Here is a 17,177-nt window from a genome sequence, read left to right on the forward strand (position 1 = left end):
TTGTTCTAGAACAGATGTATTAGTCACATAATCTGACCAGTGGATGTTTAGGATTGTACGGAGACAGCGTTGATGGAAGCGTTCTAGGAGTCACAGGTGGTGGCGGTAGATGACCCATGATTCAGATCCATATAAGAGAGTAGACATCACTATGGCTCTGTAAACACTGATCTTTATACTTTTCTTCAAGTGTTTATTACGCCAAACTCTTTTATGAAGCTTTCCAAAAGCACCATATGCCTTTGCTAACCTGTTGTCTATCTCCCCGTCAATCTTACCATCTGAGGAGATGAGGCTACCTAGTCATGTTTAATGGATTTTTAATAACCCAGAAGAATTACAATTTTTTCACCCCCCTTTTTTATACAGAGATAAAGAAAAAGAGTCTAACAGTATCTGCTGGTTTCTGTTGGTGATTTTTGTGCTTTGTTTTGAGGTTTTTTTTTATTTAGCTGACAGCTACTTGAAAAATTAATTCGACCTTTTTAAAGGACAGACATCAGTGAGATCTCTGCAGGCCCATGTAATCAGACTGTATTAAATGGTCCTACCTAGGCTTACTGTCTGAATCTCTGTAAGGACTGTTTACTGAGCTTGAAATAATTTCTGAATTGGTGGAACATTACTTAATTTCCTACATTATTGCTGAATTAATTCTAAGTCAAAGTTGGTAAAATACAAATTGTTAAACCCTGAAAACACCTTTAGGTAAAGCAGATTACCTTACACTTGCTTATCATGAAGAGTATACACAGCTTTGAGAGTGGGTTTTTTTCACTGCTGATGGACTTGGTTCAGCAAGGCAGAGACAGATGTTTTCATGTTTTTTTACTATATCGAAGACATCATTTTCAGCAATGCAAGGCTTTCTCAGTATTTCAGCACAGGAATTCGTTCTTTCTACCAATTTCCTATGAAATTACTGTTAAAAGAAAACATGTCAGTGTCATGATGGCCCTTCAGTTTCCGTTCTTTGAGTATCAATGAGAATTTGTGTATGTAGATGCCATTGCTGGTTTTGTGTTAACACTTGTCAAAATTGTATTGCACCTATTGTGCTACCCTGAGATTATCTCATGTTACCTTTCACGCACATACAGCTCTTATTTGGTCAACAGACTTCATCACAGTTGCAATTTCCTTGGTATGTGTAATGAATAATGCAATGGAAGAATAATAGCACTGTGCTATATTTAGTGTTCATTAATGTACATGTTCCTTCTAATCCTTTTAAAAATATGTTCTTGCAGCCTATTTGTACTCTTGTCTGAGCATATTACAGTAGTTTTGATTTCAGTAGTACTTTGCGGCAAGAAATAAATTGAGCGCTAGGACATTTATACACTATGAAATCTTCTCTTTGGTTGTTCGTTCTGACTGACTTCTGTAAAGTGAAAGGAGGAAGGCTTATAGCTACCAAGGCTTATGTCTTGCTGCTGCTTCCTTTAGTTAGCACTGATTTTTATAAATCTGGGTCTTTGAGATTTTCCTCAGTGTACATTTGAAGTACATCTCCCAGTATTTAAATAGTCCATTTGTTATAGGAAACTGTAGAATCTCTTGTCCCTCACCCTTTATTCTATACTCAGTTTCTTTTAATATTTTGTAACTTGTTACACTTGTAATATTGCATTCATGTAGGGAGAAAGATGATTTCCACTCTTACTGGTGTTGTGCACAGTACAATGTTTGTGGACTCACTGCATCCATGAAACCCACTATGTTTGAACCATCCAAATACATTTAAAACGATTATGCAGACAGATAAACATTTTTTACATGGTAACTGGTATGAAAAGTGTTTCCATTCTCTCCCCATCCCGCCGGCAGAAGAGATGGACAGTGAGACTGACATTGTCATCACTTGCTCAGAGTTAACATTGCACTGAGGCTGACTGACTTGCAGTGCAAAAGCTTGCACATCTGAATCATCATTTGAGGCAGTCAGCAGAAGCAGGGAAAACGACGTTAATTAAACTTGATTGATACCTGGAAGCTTTAGATGAAGCCCTAAGGCCTAGAACTTGTTGATTTTTAGCTTGTGTGGGGTTTAGGCTTATTTTATGACTTCTCATGCAGACATAAGAAATACATGAAACCATCTTGGTATTCTACCCACCCTACTTAATATGAGAGCTATGAAGAGAATCTTCAGCCTGTGTGTTTTCGAAGATGGTCCTGCAGTGCTTACTGTGTGACTGAGATTAGCAAGACTTTTAATGTCTGAGTACTCATATCCCTTCTTTTTGCCCAACTGTAGAGAGATACCTATGGTTGTCTAGTGTTTAGATTCCATGTTTCCATCCATTTTGATTTAATCACATGTAAAACTCAGAGGAAAATTTTCTAAAACTGTAAGCCAATCTAGACCCTTGCACATATATTGTAAATCTGGTAAGCACAGGGCCATTTTTGTCCTGCTGAAGGGCTGTTGATGTTGCCATAGGCATGCGCTCTCCACTCCAATTATTTGGTCCCAGGTGTGTTGCACTGTCATTTGCACTCTTCTTACTTTGTAAATGAGTAAAAAAGTTTAGCAAGTTACAAGAAAGAGATTAAGAAGCAGAATCAGTAGTGGTGTTATAATATTGATATATACCAAGGCTATTAAAGGAATATGTCACAAGTTCTTGAGCACCATCTTGCTGGTGGATATTAAGTTCATTGTATAGACTTAATTGCATTTTCCAGTGGGGCTTATTTCATCATGTTATATGCAGGTTATTTCCCCTTCCCTCACTCTGCCCAATTTACGTTTATGTAACTGGGCATTAGATGAAGAAATATATAAGCTTATTATCCTGTACTAAAAATATTTTCTTATGTAAATGAGTATTGCATAATAGCGAGACCATTATTATGCTATTTCAGCCTTTATTGAACAAATCATTGAGAAATTTTAAAGTGTCATAAACACATAAACAGAAATTTCAGCTTCAGTAAACATTCCAAGACAAGTAATTTATCCATAGGAGTGAGTTCTTCATATGCATTTATACAGGTAAATAGTTTTTGAGAGCAAGTTCCCCTATGTGTTGTTGATTGTTTGATCTTTTTCTCTTTCCAGTTGTCCGTATTTGTCAGAGAAGATTACGCCTGCTATACCTGCAATTGGTGGGATTCTTTTCTTTTTCGTGATGGGGACCCTGCTGCGTACTAGTTTCAGTGATCCTGGTGTCCTCCCCCGCGCAACACCAGATGAAGCAGCAGATCTAGAGAGACAAATAGGTAACACTGAAGGTCTGTTGTCTCTTCGCTTTCCTCCCGAGGGTGCATGTACTGTGTGAAGGCAGTGTGCTGCTCTGATCATGAGAGGAGTTACTCCTATCTTGCCACAGTGATTGTTCCGGAATTGTAATAGCTAATAACATTGCAGTGATTCCTGTGAAAAGATCAATTCTTCACCAAAAAAGTAAACACGATCCTGGCCTTGGACTGCGATAGTTATTACTGTAAATACTTTTCAACAAATCTGGTAAAAGTCTCTCTGTGGTGCACAAGAGAATACTTTTTAAATTGTTTTTGGCAAAAAACCTGATATTTCAAAGGTTCTACAATTGTGCATCTTTTAAAGTAGTGTATCCTCAGAGTTTAACTGAATTTAATTGTGATTATTTATACTGTGAAACTGTATTAATATACAGTAAAAATGTTACTGTTCTTTATTTGTGTAAAGCCAGCATAATTAAAGTAGAGACCTAGATTTTAATCGGCCTCACTTATCAAGAGAATTGTTAACGAAATTCTAAAAGTGAGATTTCTACAGCTACAAACATGCTGAATAGCTAAAATGTGCTACCTGGATAAGAAACCAGGATGAGTTTGCAGAGTTGCTTCATAAGCAGTGGATTTGTGTGCTTATTTTTTAGTAATCTAGTAAAGCTTACCAAGGGCTACTGTATCTGCTTTGATATGACAGCCAACGGAAATCCGATTTTTCTGAAGCAGTTTCAAAGGAATGCACACTCATATAATTGAAATGACAGGTAACAGGTTTATGCAAGCACGGGAGAAATACCTGAGGCATCCTTGACATTTAATGCTATAATACAGTCTTGGGCTTTTTACAGTAGAAGTATTTAAATGTTTGCTATCCATCTGAATTTCAGAAGTGGTTGAATCACCTTGCTTAAGCATCTGAAAATCTCAGAAAAAAAGGTATACAGCTTAGGCCACAAAATTTCACCAAGACTTTTTTTAACGCATATGGAAAAATATAATGAAGCATTTATTTAGCACCTTTTCCTAATCAGTGTTACAGTCTACTTTCATTGATCTCTTTCAAGGAATTCTTTACCTAGAATAAGGTACTGGCTTTAGTCCAAAATACAGGCATAAGTTCCAGTTTAAGGAATTGCTTATTTACCTTGAGTGCAAAGAAACATTTATCTATATCAGGAAAAAAATTATTTCAAATAAGCAGTTAACAATAATTTTTTGTTAGCATCTGTCAGAGTTTCAGCTAAATAAAAAACTAACAATACAAATTGGAAACTAGAAAAAATTCTGTATCAAAAAGTTGATTAGGAGAGTCAAAATGTTTCCATGTGTGACTATTTCAGAACTTCTGTTTACAAATTATAATTTATTTAAATGATTATCCTCAAGCAGATTGATATCCACAAGCACTGTGATATGACAAAAAGGGGAAATCCTTTTTGGGATGTGTTAGAAGAAGAGTCATTGCATGAACCAGAAGTGACATTCTGTGATACCTAGTGGTGATGAGGGGTCATTTCACTGTCTGGCTTTTGACACCCTGGGTGGAAACTCGAGAGGAAGGCGGCAAAACAGAAGTCTAGAAAACGGGACCTGTAAGAATATCTAATACATACATGTGTTTGGCCTAAGAGAGAAGAGGAGCAAAAATCTTAAAATGCTCTAGTTTGGTTGCCTTTTTTTTTTTTTCATATAACAACAAAAGCAACTAGATTCATGAGGCTTATATAATGCAAAATCACTCAAGGTAATGTAGGGTTATTTGCTATAAAAGTGCTATAATTTCACTGAAATGCGGCATGGTCTTTTTTTTTTTCTTCTCTAAATGGAACATTAAACTTATTGATGTAGTATTTTTATTTTGGTTATAACTTTCATTGAAATTGGAAAGTCATTTTTTCCAGGGGAACCCCAATGGTAATTGCATTATTTTCATGATGCTTCTGCAATAACACAAAATATACTGAGGGGGGCTGTTTCTTCTATGGAAACATAAATAGTAGGAGCAGCCATATTTTGTAGCCTCTTTGCAATTATGATATGTATCTCTTGTAGTTACATTAGTGTGAAATCACCTGAAGTGGAAAAGTTCTAAATATGAAGGCCTAAAAGGATAACCAAATCCAGGAGAATGGGTTTCTCAGATGGGAAAGTGTCTGTCCAGCTGACATACACAAGTTTAACAATTCTTCCTCAAAATTGATCTTGTTTGCATTGAATAGGTGATAGAATAGAATCATAGAATCACAGAATCAACTGGGTTGGAAAAGACCTGAGATCATCACGTCCAACCCTTGATCCAACACCGCTGTGGTTACTAGACCATGGCACTAAGTGCCACATCCAGTCTCATCTTAAAAACCTCCAGGGATGGTGAATCCCTGGGCAGCCCATTTCAATGTCTGATTGCTCTCTGTAAAATATTTCTTCCTAATATCCAGCCTAAACCTCCTTGGCAGAACTTAAGACCATGCCCTCTTGTCCTACTGCTGGTTGCCTGCGAGAAGAGACCAACCTCCACCTGGCTACAACCTCCTTTCAGGGAGTTGTAGAGAGTGATGAGGTCTCCCCTGAGCCTCCTCTTCTCCAGGCTAAACAACCCCAGCTCCCTCAGCCTCTCCTCATAGGACTTATGCTCGAGTCCCTTCACCAGCCTTGTTGCTCTTCTCTGGACCTGCTCCAGCACCTCAATATCCTTCCTGAACTGAGGGGCCCAGAACTGGACACAGTACTCCAGGTGTGGCCTCACCAGTGCTGAGTACAGGGGAAGAATCACTTCCCTGGTCCTAGTGATGTAGATAAATGAAAAGATGATCATAGTAATTTATCCTTCCAGCCTTAAACTCTTTGTATTTTTCTTCAGGCTAACTGTCTTAATCTGTGTAAATCTTCCTCATTTATTCTGTGCAGCCAGTTCAGGCCAGATCACAGTTTCTTTTTGCTTGCTTTTGCATTTTCAAAAGCCCTGGTCACATTGTAGCCTCCAAGGAGTGAACCAGGAGGCCGGGTAACCTCCCATAGCACTCCTCCAGCAGGCCCCCAGCACGGCCTTAATACCCTCGCCGTGGTAGCCCCTGGGTGCCCATTGGCCAGTTCACCAGTATCCAAGCAAAGTTCGCCTGGTACCAAGATGGGCCCTGAGTGTCCATTGACTGGTTCTCCGGTATCCAAGCAAGATCTGCCTGGCGTACCTTCTTTGGGAGAGTAAGTCCTTGCCGTGTTCTTGACTGTAACAACTTATCTTTTTTGCTGGTCCACCTGCCTCCAGGGGCTTGCTTAGGTACCTCCTGGAGCTTTTGCAAGCAGCTCAGCTCCTGCAGCAGCCTAGCTGTGTCATCAAGGCTTTTTAGCTCCATGCTCAAGGCAATGGTGAGGGAGACTCCATCTTTTAATCAGTCATTACACGAGGATACCTTTCCAATAAAGTTTTAGACTTCAAGAAGATCATGCAATTCTACTTTTAAGAAAATAATACATGATTTCAGAAAAACTTAAGGCAGCAAGTCTTAGGTCTTAAAGTCAAGACCAATATACGGTCGATATCTCTTGCTGGCTGTCAGATGAAGAGCTATCTTTAAGAATGCAGTTAGCAGCTGGTGGTTTCAGTCTAAGACAGGTTCCCAGTATTGTTTGTCCCTGAGATTACTGTCTGGCAACAAGAACATTTGATTAAAGTTCTCTCTCACCACCCCACCCTGAAATAAATTAGTCGATCCTCTTGTAGCCCACTGTTGGTAAGCATGTAGCTTAGATTTAAGTGGTTCAACACAGTGGAAGATATTTCTTATAGGTCTGCGTTTTTGTAGGGCTTTGTTTTGTTTGATGTTTTTTCTGTTGTTCTTCAGATGTTATAGGTAATACATAAAGATTTTTTTCTTACATTGTCATTTTCTTGTCAGGAAACATTACAATTATTTCAAGTTGCTGACTTTTTTTAGTAATCTTGTTTGAAGATTGAAATTGTGTCCTGTTAAAGTTGTCAGCAAACCTTGCATAATATGATTGTGAAGCTTGTATAGAGAAAATGTGGGAAGACCACCTAGGGGCTGTTTGTCTTAGGATCTTAAGAACATTGACCAAAAAATCCAACCCTTGATTGAGCAGGAGAATCCCAGTGATATGTATAAAAACTTGCAGTGTCTGTATTTCATCTAAACAGCACCTCTCATTTCTTTTCAGCATAATAGATTGAGAAGTCTAAGTGGAGTTTGTTCTCACATTAGAAGGTTGCTAGGCTGTGCTGTAACTCAATTAAATACTTATTTTCTTGGAGCAGTTCAGGTCTCTTGGTCCTGCAAAGACGTGGATTATATGTTTGTGACTTTTGTAGTAGGGTAATAAAAATGCTGGAGCCCCATCTAGTGCATGAACAGTTAACCCTGCTAGAGAAGTTATAAAACATGTCAGAACAGAGTGGATAGAAGGCAATTCCATTAGTGGGCAAATTTTAGCCTTTTTGTAAAATAACTTGTATTACTACATCAGTAATGGATTGGATGAGAAAAATGTAGTAGTGGTCAAACACAGGTCGTTGGGGGAAGGTGATTCCATAAAGGTTAATTTTATTGTGCCTCGAAGGGACCACATATATTAAAAGATTTAACTGTGTTAGACCCCAGATACGAGCAGTCAAATTGAAGGCTAATTACAGTCTGAAAATTCACAGCGAGACCAGGACATGTTTAGCACATTTAGATTAGATAAATCAGATTAAATCCAAACACATTTGACCTTGCTCAGTTGCTTGTTTCCAGGAAAAAGATGCTAGTAAACAGAAAGACTGGGACTTTCAGGTTTGATTATGCAATTTAGGATTGCGAGTAAAATTCTGAGTCCATGGAAAGTCAGCAAGACTGTTTTCATTAATTTCATTTGCATCAGCTTTCACCCTTGGATTTTGAGATTAATTTTCCTAAGAGAGTTAGGATTTGCTGTCTCTGTGAACTTCCCTGCAAATGTCTGGGAGGAAATCATCTTAGAAAACTAGCATTGTAAATATAATGGGCTGGACAGTAGTCTCCCTTCTCCACCAGAGAAGACGGAAGTTGCCTTTGTGATTCTGCCAGAGCCCATTTAAAACAAATGCAGAGCACTTTTTGAAGTTCATGAAAGGGAGGGGAAATACTGGATTTAGTCAATATTCATTTTATAACATAAATGTTTTTTTAGGAAAAAGAGCATTTTTCTTCTAAACAATTCCCCTTGACTGGTTTCAGTACTTTTCTTTCAATGATTATGTACATACTCAGGAATAATAAGATTTTTTAAAATAAGAAAATCTGAAATATTACTGTTATTTTAGGAAATCTAATGCATCAAAATTTCTAGCAGTATAGAAAGCTACACCTAGATGAAATTCAGGCTTTATAAGTATTTTTTTTATAACTATGCACCTAAATTTGGATATGAGTATCAAATGGAAACCTTCAGTTTATTAATGAATATGCTATGCATGCATGTGTTAAATGCTTTATTCAATAAAAAACTAACTAGGGCAAATGACCTATGTTTTTGCTCACAGTTTAAGTCTTACTTTGACCAAACTGTGGTAAGAAATGGGCATAACAGTGTGTTTTGTGGACCAAGGATTTCTAGAAAGACTAAGAATATTACTAGCCTGCTGGTTATAATGTTACTGGAAGTTTTTTTTAGTGTAATGTGAATTATAAGACATTCTTCCCAGTATTCTGGATTTAGGAGTCATCCTTGTCTCAGTAAAGCTTTAAATAATATAAGCACAGTTGTGCTCTGCCTTCCAAGGAACCTCTTTTCAGCTTACACACTGATATACACTGGTATACAGCTTGTAATGCAATACTTATTGAATCAAAAATACTGTGTCAAGTAGTATTGGCCTTGAGGTCAAAATCAGTGTCATTGATAGTTATGGGAAGCACACAGTAGTCCATGGTTCCATATGCAGATCATAGGACCTGGCCAAGCATCACAAGGGCGTGGTTTAGATCCAACCCAAGCCAATGTCTATACCTCACTGAGCTACTGTTTCTTCAGTATTCACCACTTCATTCTCATAACGGATGTTTAGGAGCTTCACACCCAGATTCCATCACTCTCAGCTATTGCTCCCTTCATTCCTTTCATCCTCTTCTCTAACAGAGCTTTCTGAAATCTGTTTCATTGGTCAGGTTTACAGTGGTGTCCCACAAGGACTTTTATTGATGCATATTTGTGAAGTGGGTGAGCACGTTGCAGACGAGAACTTCTTAAGTGAGGTTTGCTGCCAAATCAGGCACTTTGTATAATTACACCTTTGTTAGCTGTGCTGTTGCTAGTTTGAATATCTTGCTAGGTGAGGAGGCTTTCTTATTGCCCTCTTGGAAAATACATAGTTTGTAGACTGTGTAATTCACAGAAACTGTAATTGTGGATGATATTTCTAACAATTTGAGCTCAAATACAGCTCATAGATCTTTTAGTAACAAGCCCCACATGAAAGAGAGTGGGACAACTTAAGACACAGTTGTGCAAGTGACTGTGACTTTGAAATGTATTTTCATCATATATTGGGAAGTACTTTATTTTACTTTCCTATTATCTTAGCTGTTCTACCTGTCCAAGAGTAATAATTTAGGGGGTTTTCACTTCTGTAGTTTGATTTGATTGTGATTACACAAGAACAGTTAAACCTAGAAAAAGGTGCCACTTTTAGATGTTCAACTTTGAGTAAAGTTCAGCTTGGGCAAAATTGAATTTTAGCGACTTAGCCTGATCGGTACTTTAGTTGCTGGAAAACTTACTGCTAATGTCCTAAAATAAAACAAAATGAAGTTAAGAAACCAAAGCCAAAATTCCACCACTTGTATCAAATGAGGTAGTTGGAAACTGGTTTTATGCAACAAACAAACTTCAGAGTGTGTAGAAGTAACACTGGGAGTTGCATTTTCAAACTTCTAAACAGCAAGAGCTGAAAAATACTATTGTGAATGTGTCCCATTGTATCATAGCATTCAAGGGATCTCAACATATGTTAGGTTCTGATGACAGAGCTGTTGTTGCTTAAGTAAATGTACAGATTCTATATTTGGTTGTAGAATTTCTGCAGCACTTCTAGAGAGACTTTTTGTTATTACTGGAATTCTAAAAATATTGAGGAAGATCCTAAGGAAAACTTGTCCAAGTTTTACTATCCTACACCAGTATTCATAGTTGTCGGTAATGTATTATCTATGAACTATTAGGGCATGTGAGGGTTGTAACAGTTTGGGGATCAAGGTCATTGTCAGCATTTGAGAATTGGGCTTGGATGGTTTCTTTAATTCAAATTGATTGGCTATGTATGCTATTTTTAATGAAATATCTCTTTGCTACATGTTATTTTAGGAGAGTTAGGAGGGCAAAAATTTATTTTAAGTGTGTTAATATAAATTTGAGGCTTGCTATAGATTGCCATGAAGGACAGTCATACATCAGCATACATCATAGCTTGTGAAAAATTTAATGTGTTGTATTTCCATGTTTAGATATAGCAAATGGCTCCAGTTCAGGAGGATATCGCCCCCCTCCCAGAACAAAAGAAGTGATCATCAATGGACAGACAGTGAAACTAAAATATTGTTTTACTTGCAAGATTTTCCGCCCACCTCGTGCCTCACATTGCAGCCTTTGTGATAACTGCGTAGGTGAGTAAAAAAAAAGATATGGCATATGTTCAATTTGGTAGTATTTGGTATTGTTATGAATACTTTACTTAGGAGAGAGAAAAGAATCAGAGTTAGTGACAAGATTACTCATGAGGTGACTTGCTGTGTTCATCCTTCTTTTCTGCAACCTCTGTTAAATATTAAGAATTTTAGTGGAGACAGGAAAGGAGATTTGGACTAACAGATGTTGTTAATCTAAGAAAGAAAAATATCTTCTGATGCATACACGTCCTAACCTTCTCTGTAAGGCAGAGAACACACCCAACTCAAATAGGGCTGCATACAATGTGCAGTGACCTTTCCGATGCAGAGAATCAACCTTTATGGAAGTCTCAGAATTGTTTCCTTCAACATATTAAATTGTAGGCAAGGAGCTGGTTCCCTTGTTCATTAGAAACTGATTATAACACATAGTTCAATCTGTTAGGGCTTGGACTGTGACCAAAATACACACTGTAGGTGATTCTCACCTTTGAGCAGTTTTATGATTAGAAATTTTAAAGTCAGAATCCATAAGAAATTATGGGCAAACATGGTATTTTCAGAGTAAGCACATGTGGTCAGGACCTAAGCATATTTTATAATGATAGGGTTGGGGTTTGTTTCTTTCTGAACATCTTGTCCTTTTTCATGAGTGTTTCCTATGGAGGGCAGACAAGGTGATTAAGATATGCTTGGATTTAAAAGCAAACCAAAAATCCTCTACCAATCAAATCTGAGTGGTTTCCAGTTAATTAGATCACATTTGGAGTTTAGTGCGGTTGATTAGCACACTGTTGAGCCTGGATCTTAAGCATTCAAGAAAATAATGTAGAAAGATGTCTCCAGCTGAGAAATGTAATTGCAGCATTCAGTAGTGATATTTTTAGATATAAAGCAGTCATTGGAAGAATTGGAGTTTTATGTTTAGATGACATTCATTTAGGGAGTACACTTGCATCACAGTGAAAAGTTTATTAACCTTTTGGCCCTATGGAATTGATTGGTATCTCTAGATGTAGATTTATTTGTCAGTAAATAAATTTTTCTGATGTGTTAGAATTTTGTAAGTGTTGCAAAAGCTATTGAGCAAGTAGGAATGTTTATGAATTGCAGTTGACATATTTTTCAGAAAAATATTTTAGCAAATGTGTAACCTGAACAGTGTTATGATATTACTCAGCAAACCTGATAATGTGGAAATACAGTTGTTGACCAATGCAGTAAATAAAGTTAAAAGGCTGTTGTTGTCTTTACCAAGAGAGCATAAATAAGAGCAACCCCTCCACACACATCCTGAAACTTATTTTAAAATAATGTTTTGGTTTTTTAATACACTGGTATGAAGGATTTTTCTATAGGTTATTCTGTACCGTTTTCATACTACATTTGGAAAACCTATTCTGTGAAATATCACAGTCTTCTGATTATGTCTGTGGTGAAACAACAGATGTGAGTTATTATGAATGTCTATCAGAAAAGAATTTGAGCAAATGATTCATACAAGTGAGATATCTTTTCTGCCTATAAAATAGATATGATCATTGTAATTTGCTCTTGCACATTTTTTAATTTGGAGTTTATTTGTTTTAAAATAATTGCATTCATTAATTGGAATGAATTTGCTGTGGTTTTTTTCCTCAGTGTTTATAATGAGAATTACAAAAAACAGTGACTTTTCCAGAGTACACTGTATAGTAGTTTTGTTTCTTGATTAGGTACATCTGTTTTTCATATAAGTATGCAGATATATTGAATGCAAAAAGTGAAATCTACAAATACCTGCAACGAATTTTCTGTGAAAAATAGCTGTCAAGAAAATTGGATGGCTTACATACTTGTGGAAATCTAACAGTGTAAGAGCATACACTTAATCGGAATGTGTTATGCAGTTTACCACAACCTTTTAGTTAGGATTGTCTATATGGTGATGCTTTTATTTCATTTTAGTTTGTGAATAAATCTTGTAATAGCAATGAACGTTCTTGTGCCACTGTCATTTGCTAGGTTTTTACTGATGTAAGTAAACCAATGCACAGGTAGTCCTGCTTCGCACACGTATGGATATTACTTAGGCATAACATCTGATATTTAACTAACATATGATATTTAAGCAGCCCACTACCAAAATGGCCATGTGTTCCTTTTTAACCACATAGATTCCAAAGATTTTTCTGCATAGTTACAAACCAGCTACAGAGACTATGTGGTGCAGGAATGGAGTCTGTCTTCAAACCAGCACTCACTGCTCAGAAGAAAACAGTATGCTACTCTTACCTAAAGTGTCTACTTGACAAATGAATGCAGTGTGAAAGAGAGGTTCTTTCATCCTGTGTTTTCTATTAATGCTTTTCATTCTCTAAGGAATCTATTGCAGCATTTTAAATATGTAAGTACATACAAAAGCTTATTCTTTGGGGTTTTCCCTCTTTGGAATTAGTCCTAACTTTCTAGTTGTTTAGTAAGCGTGATCTTTTGCACTGATTTTTTTATAAATGTCTATGTGGTATTTGTAGATAAAAATAGCAAGAAATAGCTTTAAAATAATAATAATAAAGAGGTAATTAGAGTTCTACCCATGGTAATACTTCACACTCCTTTAGGTCTACAACATTTTCCTAGTAGTATCCAAAAAAGTACATATTTTCATAAAAATTTCATAGTTTGTTGCATTTATGTAATGCCTTCGAAAATTTGGTTGAATAAGTGTTCCCTGAAGCAAATATCTTGGGTGTATTCCTGATTTGCTTTTTTTACTACCTCTGTGAATGTCAGTTGGAAGTTAGCCCCTCAAGGGTTTTGTGTACCATTATGTTGCTTAAGAATTATAAATGAATTAAAAATAATGGATGTCCAAACACAAGAAATAAAGACTTTAAAGATAAATAATGAGAGCAGACATAAATTCTGAGCCCAAGCTAGTTATTGCCAGGTTTTGACAAGAAGTTGCTTTGTAATGCTAGTAAAACCAGTGGTTGGGCTTGCTTCTCAAATTAACAAATGGCTTCTTTTTAATTTATATTTGGTAATTTCAATATCGACTGTGTATTATCCTGGTTTTGCTTGGGTTTAATAAATAATTTTTGTCTTGTTTAATTTGGTTTCTGTAATAAAAGCTGAAGAAGCAGGTGACTATATCCAAACAATTTACTTAAATATAGTACCTAATGGCTAATGAGCAACAGTGAATAATGATTAGCAAGCAATAAATCAACTTAAGTGTTCTGATCTAAATGTCTAAAGTCTTGCTTGTCTTCACAATGACACAGTTTTTCTTTTCAAGTGAAGTAACTGTTTTTAGACTTAAGACAAAAATACAGTAAGGCGGAAGAAGAGATTCACCATTTATATTAGACTAACACAATATGGCCTTTTTATTAATTTCAAAATCTGTGTATCATAGATTTGTGTGGAACTGATGGATAAAGATTATTTTCTCTGGTTTCACTGTGTTTCTTTCAACACCTTTTTTTTTTTTTTTGCATAGAGGATTCGAAGCTCAGATTTTTGAAATTTGGTGTCACGACTTTGAAACATTTAGTTTGATTTTTCAGAGCTCACTGATGAACATGAAAACGGCATACTAACTTAGACCAAAATTTTGGTTCATGTAGTAGCCCCTTTCCCACCTTGGCAGAGTGGATCCCTGGGGAAGAAAAGGAGAAGAGGGTGAGCACGTGGGAATGCTTCCTGTGAATATTCTCACACTCAGAAATCTTCAGTGTAGGCCTTCTTGAACCCCGAGTGGTCATTCTTTTTTCAATAGCTCTTGATAGATCCTAGTGGCCTCTATACTTAATATAAGTTTCTTGAGAGGGTAATCTAGCATGCCAGTAGTGCCAAAGGCACACACCATACTGGCATTTTTTCTTGGTGTTTCTGTTTCCTGTAGGAGACAGGATTCCTCTAACTCGTAAGTAAAATTGCTTTTATACGGATCCTAAACATGACACCAACTGTCAAGATTTTGACAGAAATTTTGACAGAAAATATGATGTATTAGAAGCCCATAGACACCTCCTTTCCGGTTAAATCATTGCTTCTGTAAAGCACTTCTGCCAGGCAATTGAAGGCATTGTCTTCTGGTTTCAGTCTTGACTGGACTCCATTAATTTATTGTTTTGAAAATTCAGTGTGTTATTTACTTAGCAGTATGCCAAGCACAGCAGAATTTGCATAAAATAATTGTTTTTAAAAGTTATTTCCCAGATTAGGCACCAGTGTTGTAAACTTGTTTTTTAAATGGGGAAATAATTACTAAAACACACAAAACATATGACACATACAATGTAAGACAAAGAGTGAGAATTACCAATTTGTTCTGGGGAGAAGCTTTTCCTTGTAGTTACTCTGGATACCACCATCTTCCCGCCTGAAGAACACAAATTACTTCAAAAGCGGGCTGAGAGATGGCATTGTAAGAGTTTGGCTTTTATAACAGAAATGTGTCTAAAAGTAATTCTCCCAGGACTTTTTGGTTCTTTATAATCAATGTGTGTTTACTTGATGTTGGGACTTCAGTTTTTGGTTTAAATTCCATTCTGTAGCACTCTTCCTTCATTAATTTATTATTTCTCTTTTTGCCTTCAATTCCTTTTCATGACCTTTGCTTATTTCTTTCCTTACATTTCCTGCGACGAATAGACTACAATTTTAATTTCATTTTGAACCTCCTAAACCATAGCTCTGGGTGTCTTGAAATGATCTTTAGCTGAACAGTTAAAAGTACAAAGTTGACTGCTATGACCTTTTTTTTTTCTTTTTTCTTTCCTTTCTTTCCATGTGTATTTTTCCCAGTTTTTACATGCGACAAATGGCTTTGGCTCTTTTTGTTTGTTCTACCTTTTTGGGCCACCCAAGAAGCTGTCAAATGGCGTATACACCACTATTTACAGAAGCGACATATTATTTATGATTGTGCCATCTATATAATTAGATGTACTTTAGAAATTAAGAAAGCATGGCATGTGTGTCAAAGAGCTTTTAAGTCTTAAGCCAAAACACTGCAAAATATGTCAAAAAGTCTCTTTCAAAAAGAAAATAGTATTATAAATTACTTCAGAGAGAGGTTGTGACTTATGCATCGGTCTGCATATAATAAAGTACAGAGGTGATCATAATATCTAACTGCATAAATGATGTTGTAAACCTCAGATGTCAGAGTAAAAAAAAAAATCAGGAACCCAAGACAATAAACAAATATTTACATTTGGTGCAATAACAATTTGCAAGATGGTTAAACTCAAATTCAGATAAAAGACAGCAACAGAGTTGGGTAAAAAATTTTGCTTTCCTGTAAAAAAGAGGAACAAATCTTTAAACTTTGTGGATGCTATTATTTGGTAAACATAGTATGCTTCCTCTAGGGACAAGTTTGGGGTTTTAAAATCTGTTCCTCCACAATTGGGCGTGTGTCCGGCACTCATCTGGTTCCCAAAGTTCGAAGGTGTTGTATTGACAAGGATTGGTATCTAAGGAGAGATTGCGAAGCAGTGAGGTCCATCACTGCCCTCTTTGTACCTGTCAAAGAGTAGACATTCTAAACTGCTGCTGCTGCATTTGAAAATGTCACCATTAATGTGCATGCAGTCAAAGGATTTTTTTAGTTAGTCAGCATTTATTATTGGAGGACGCAGTGATCTATGTGACAATATGGTTTAATTACCAAGAGCTATCCTAGGGCAATGGCTGGATGTTTTCCTAATAAATCAATTGCTATTTTTATTTTTAAAATTAGGTATGTTTGTTTTCTTTTTGTGAATGGCATTAGTCTGCCACTGTTGAAGTTGATTAGCACACAAAAAGTTGACATTGCAATTTAACTTTCTAAAACCACCCCTACCTCCCAAATAGCTTAGCTATCTGGGACAGTTTAAACATCATGAGAGTGAAATATCTGTTAAGTGGCTCTTGTGTTTGTGTTTCTGTTTGACTTTTAGTTGTAGATATCTATGCACATTATTAGTTTATTTAATTAACAGAGACCATCTTTCCACATGTTACATTGCTGTTTCAGTTGGCATCACCTTGTAGACATTAGTGTCCAGAATGTAATTTGGAGTAAACTTTTGGGGAGTATTTCCCAAATGTGAACTTAAGGCTGGAAGGCTCTCTCTGTCCTTTTTGGTTTTCATGGGGTGTTTTGATTTGGAATCTGAGTACAAAAGTACTGAAGCTTGGTGATTTAAAGGATCCATTGTGCATTGTCCATAACAGATGTTCTAAAATAACATCAGCATGCATATAAATGTAACTTGCAATTGGTCTTTTGTTATTTTCATATAAATTTCTACTGAGATTTCATTCCACAAAAGTAAC

General features: G+C 36.4%; 1 protein-coding gene across 6 annotated transcripts in view; it reads left to right on the top strand.

Annotated features, from left to right (window-relative positions):
- ZDHHC14 (zinc finger DHHC-type palmitoyltransferase 14) overlaps positions 1-17,177 on the top strand; it is a 96,687-nt gene that overhangs the window by 52,181 nt on the left and 27,329 nt on the right. For 4 of the 6 annotated variants that reach the window (XM_064649234.1, XM_064649236.1, XM_064649232.1 and 1 more), the window contains exons 2-3: positions 3,068-3,240; positions 10,701-10,859. In XM_064649234.1, coding sequence (XP_064505304.1) covers positions 3,068-3,240; positions 10,701-10,859 — 332 coding nt within the window. The remainder of the gene's footprint in view (positions 1-3,067; positions 3,241-10,700; positions 10,860-17,177) is intronic. The other 2 variants (XM_064649235.1, XM_064649233.1) reach the window with 1 other exon arrangement.

This window comes from Pseudopipra pipra, chromosome 3 (assembly GCF_036250125.1).
Source record: "Pseudopipra pipra isolate bDixPip1 chromosome 3, bDixPip1.hap1, whole genome shotgun sequence".
Classification (NCBI taxonomy): Eukaryota; Metazoa; Chordata; class Aves; order Passeriformes; family Pipridae; genus Pseudopipra; species Pseudopipra pipra.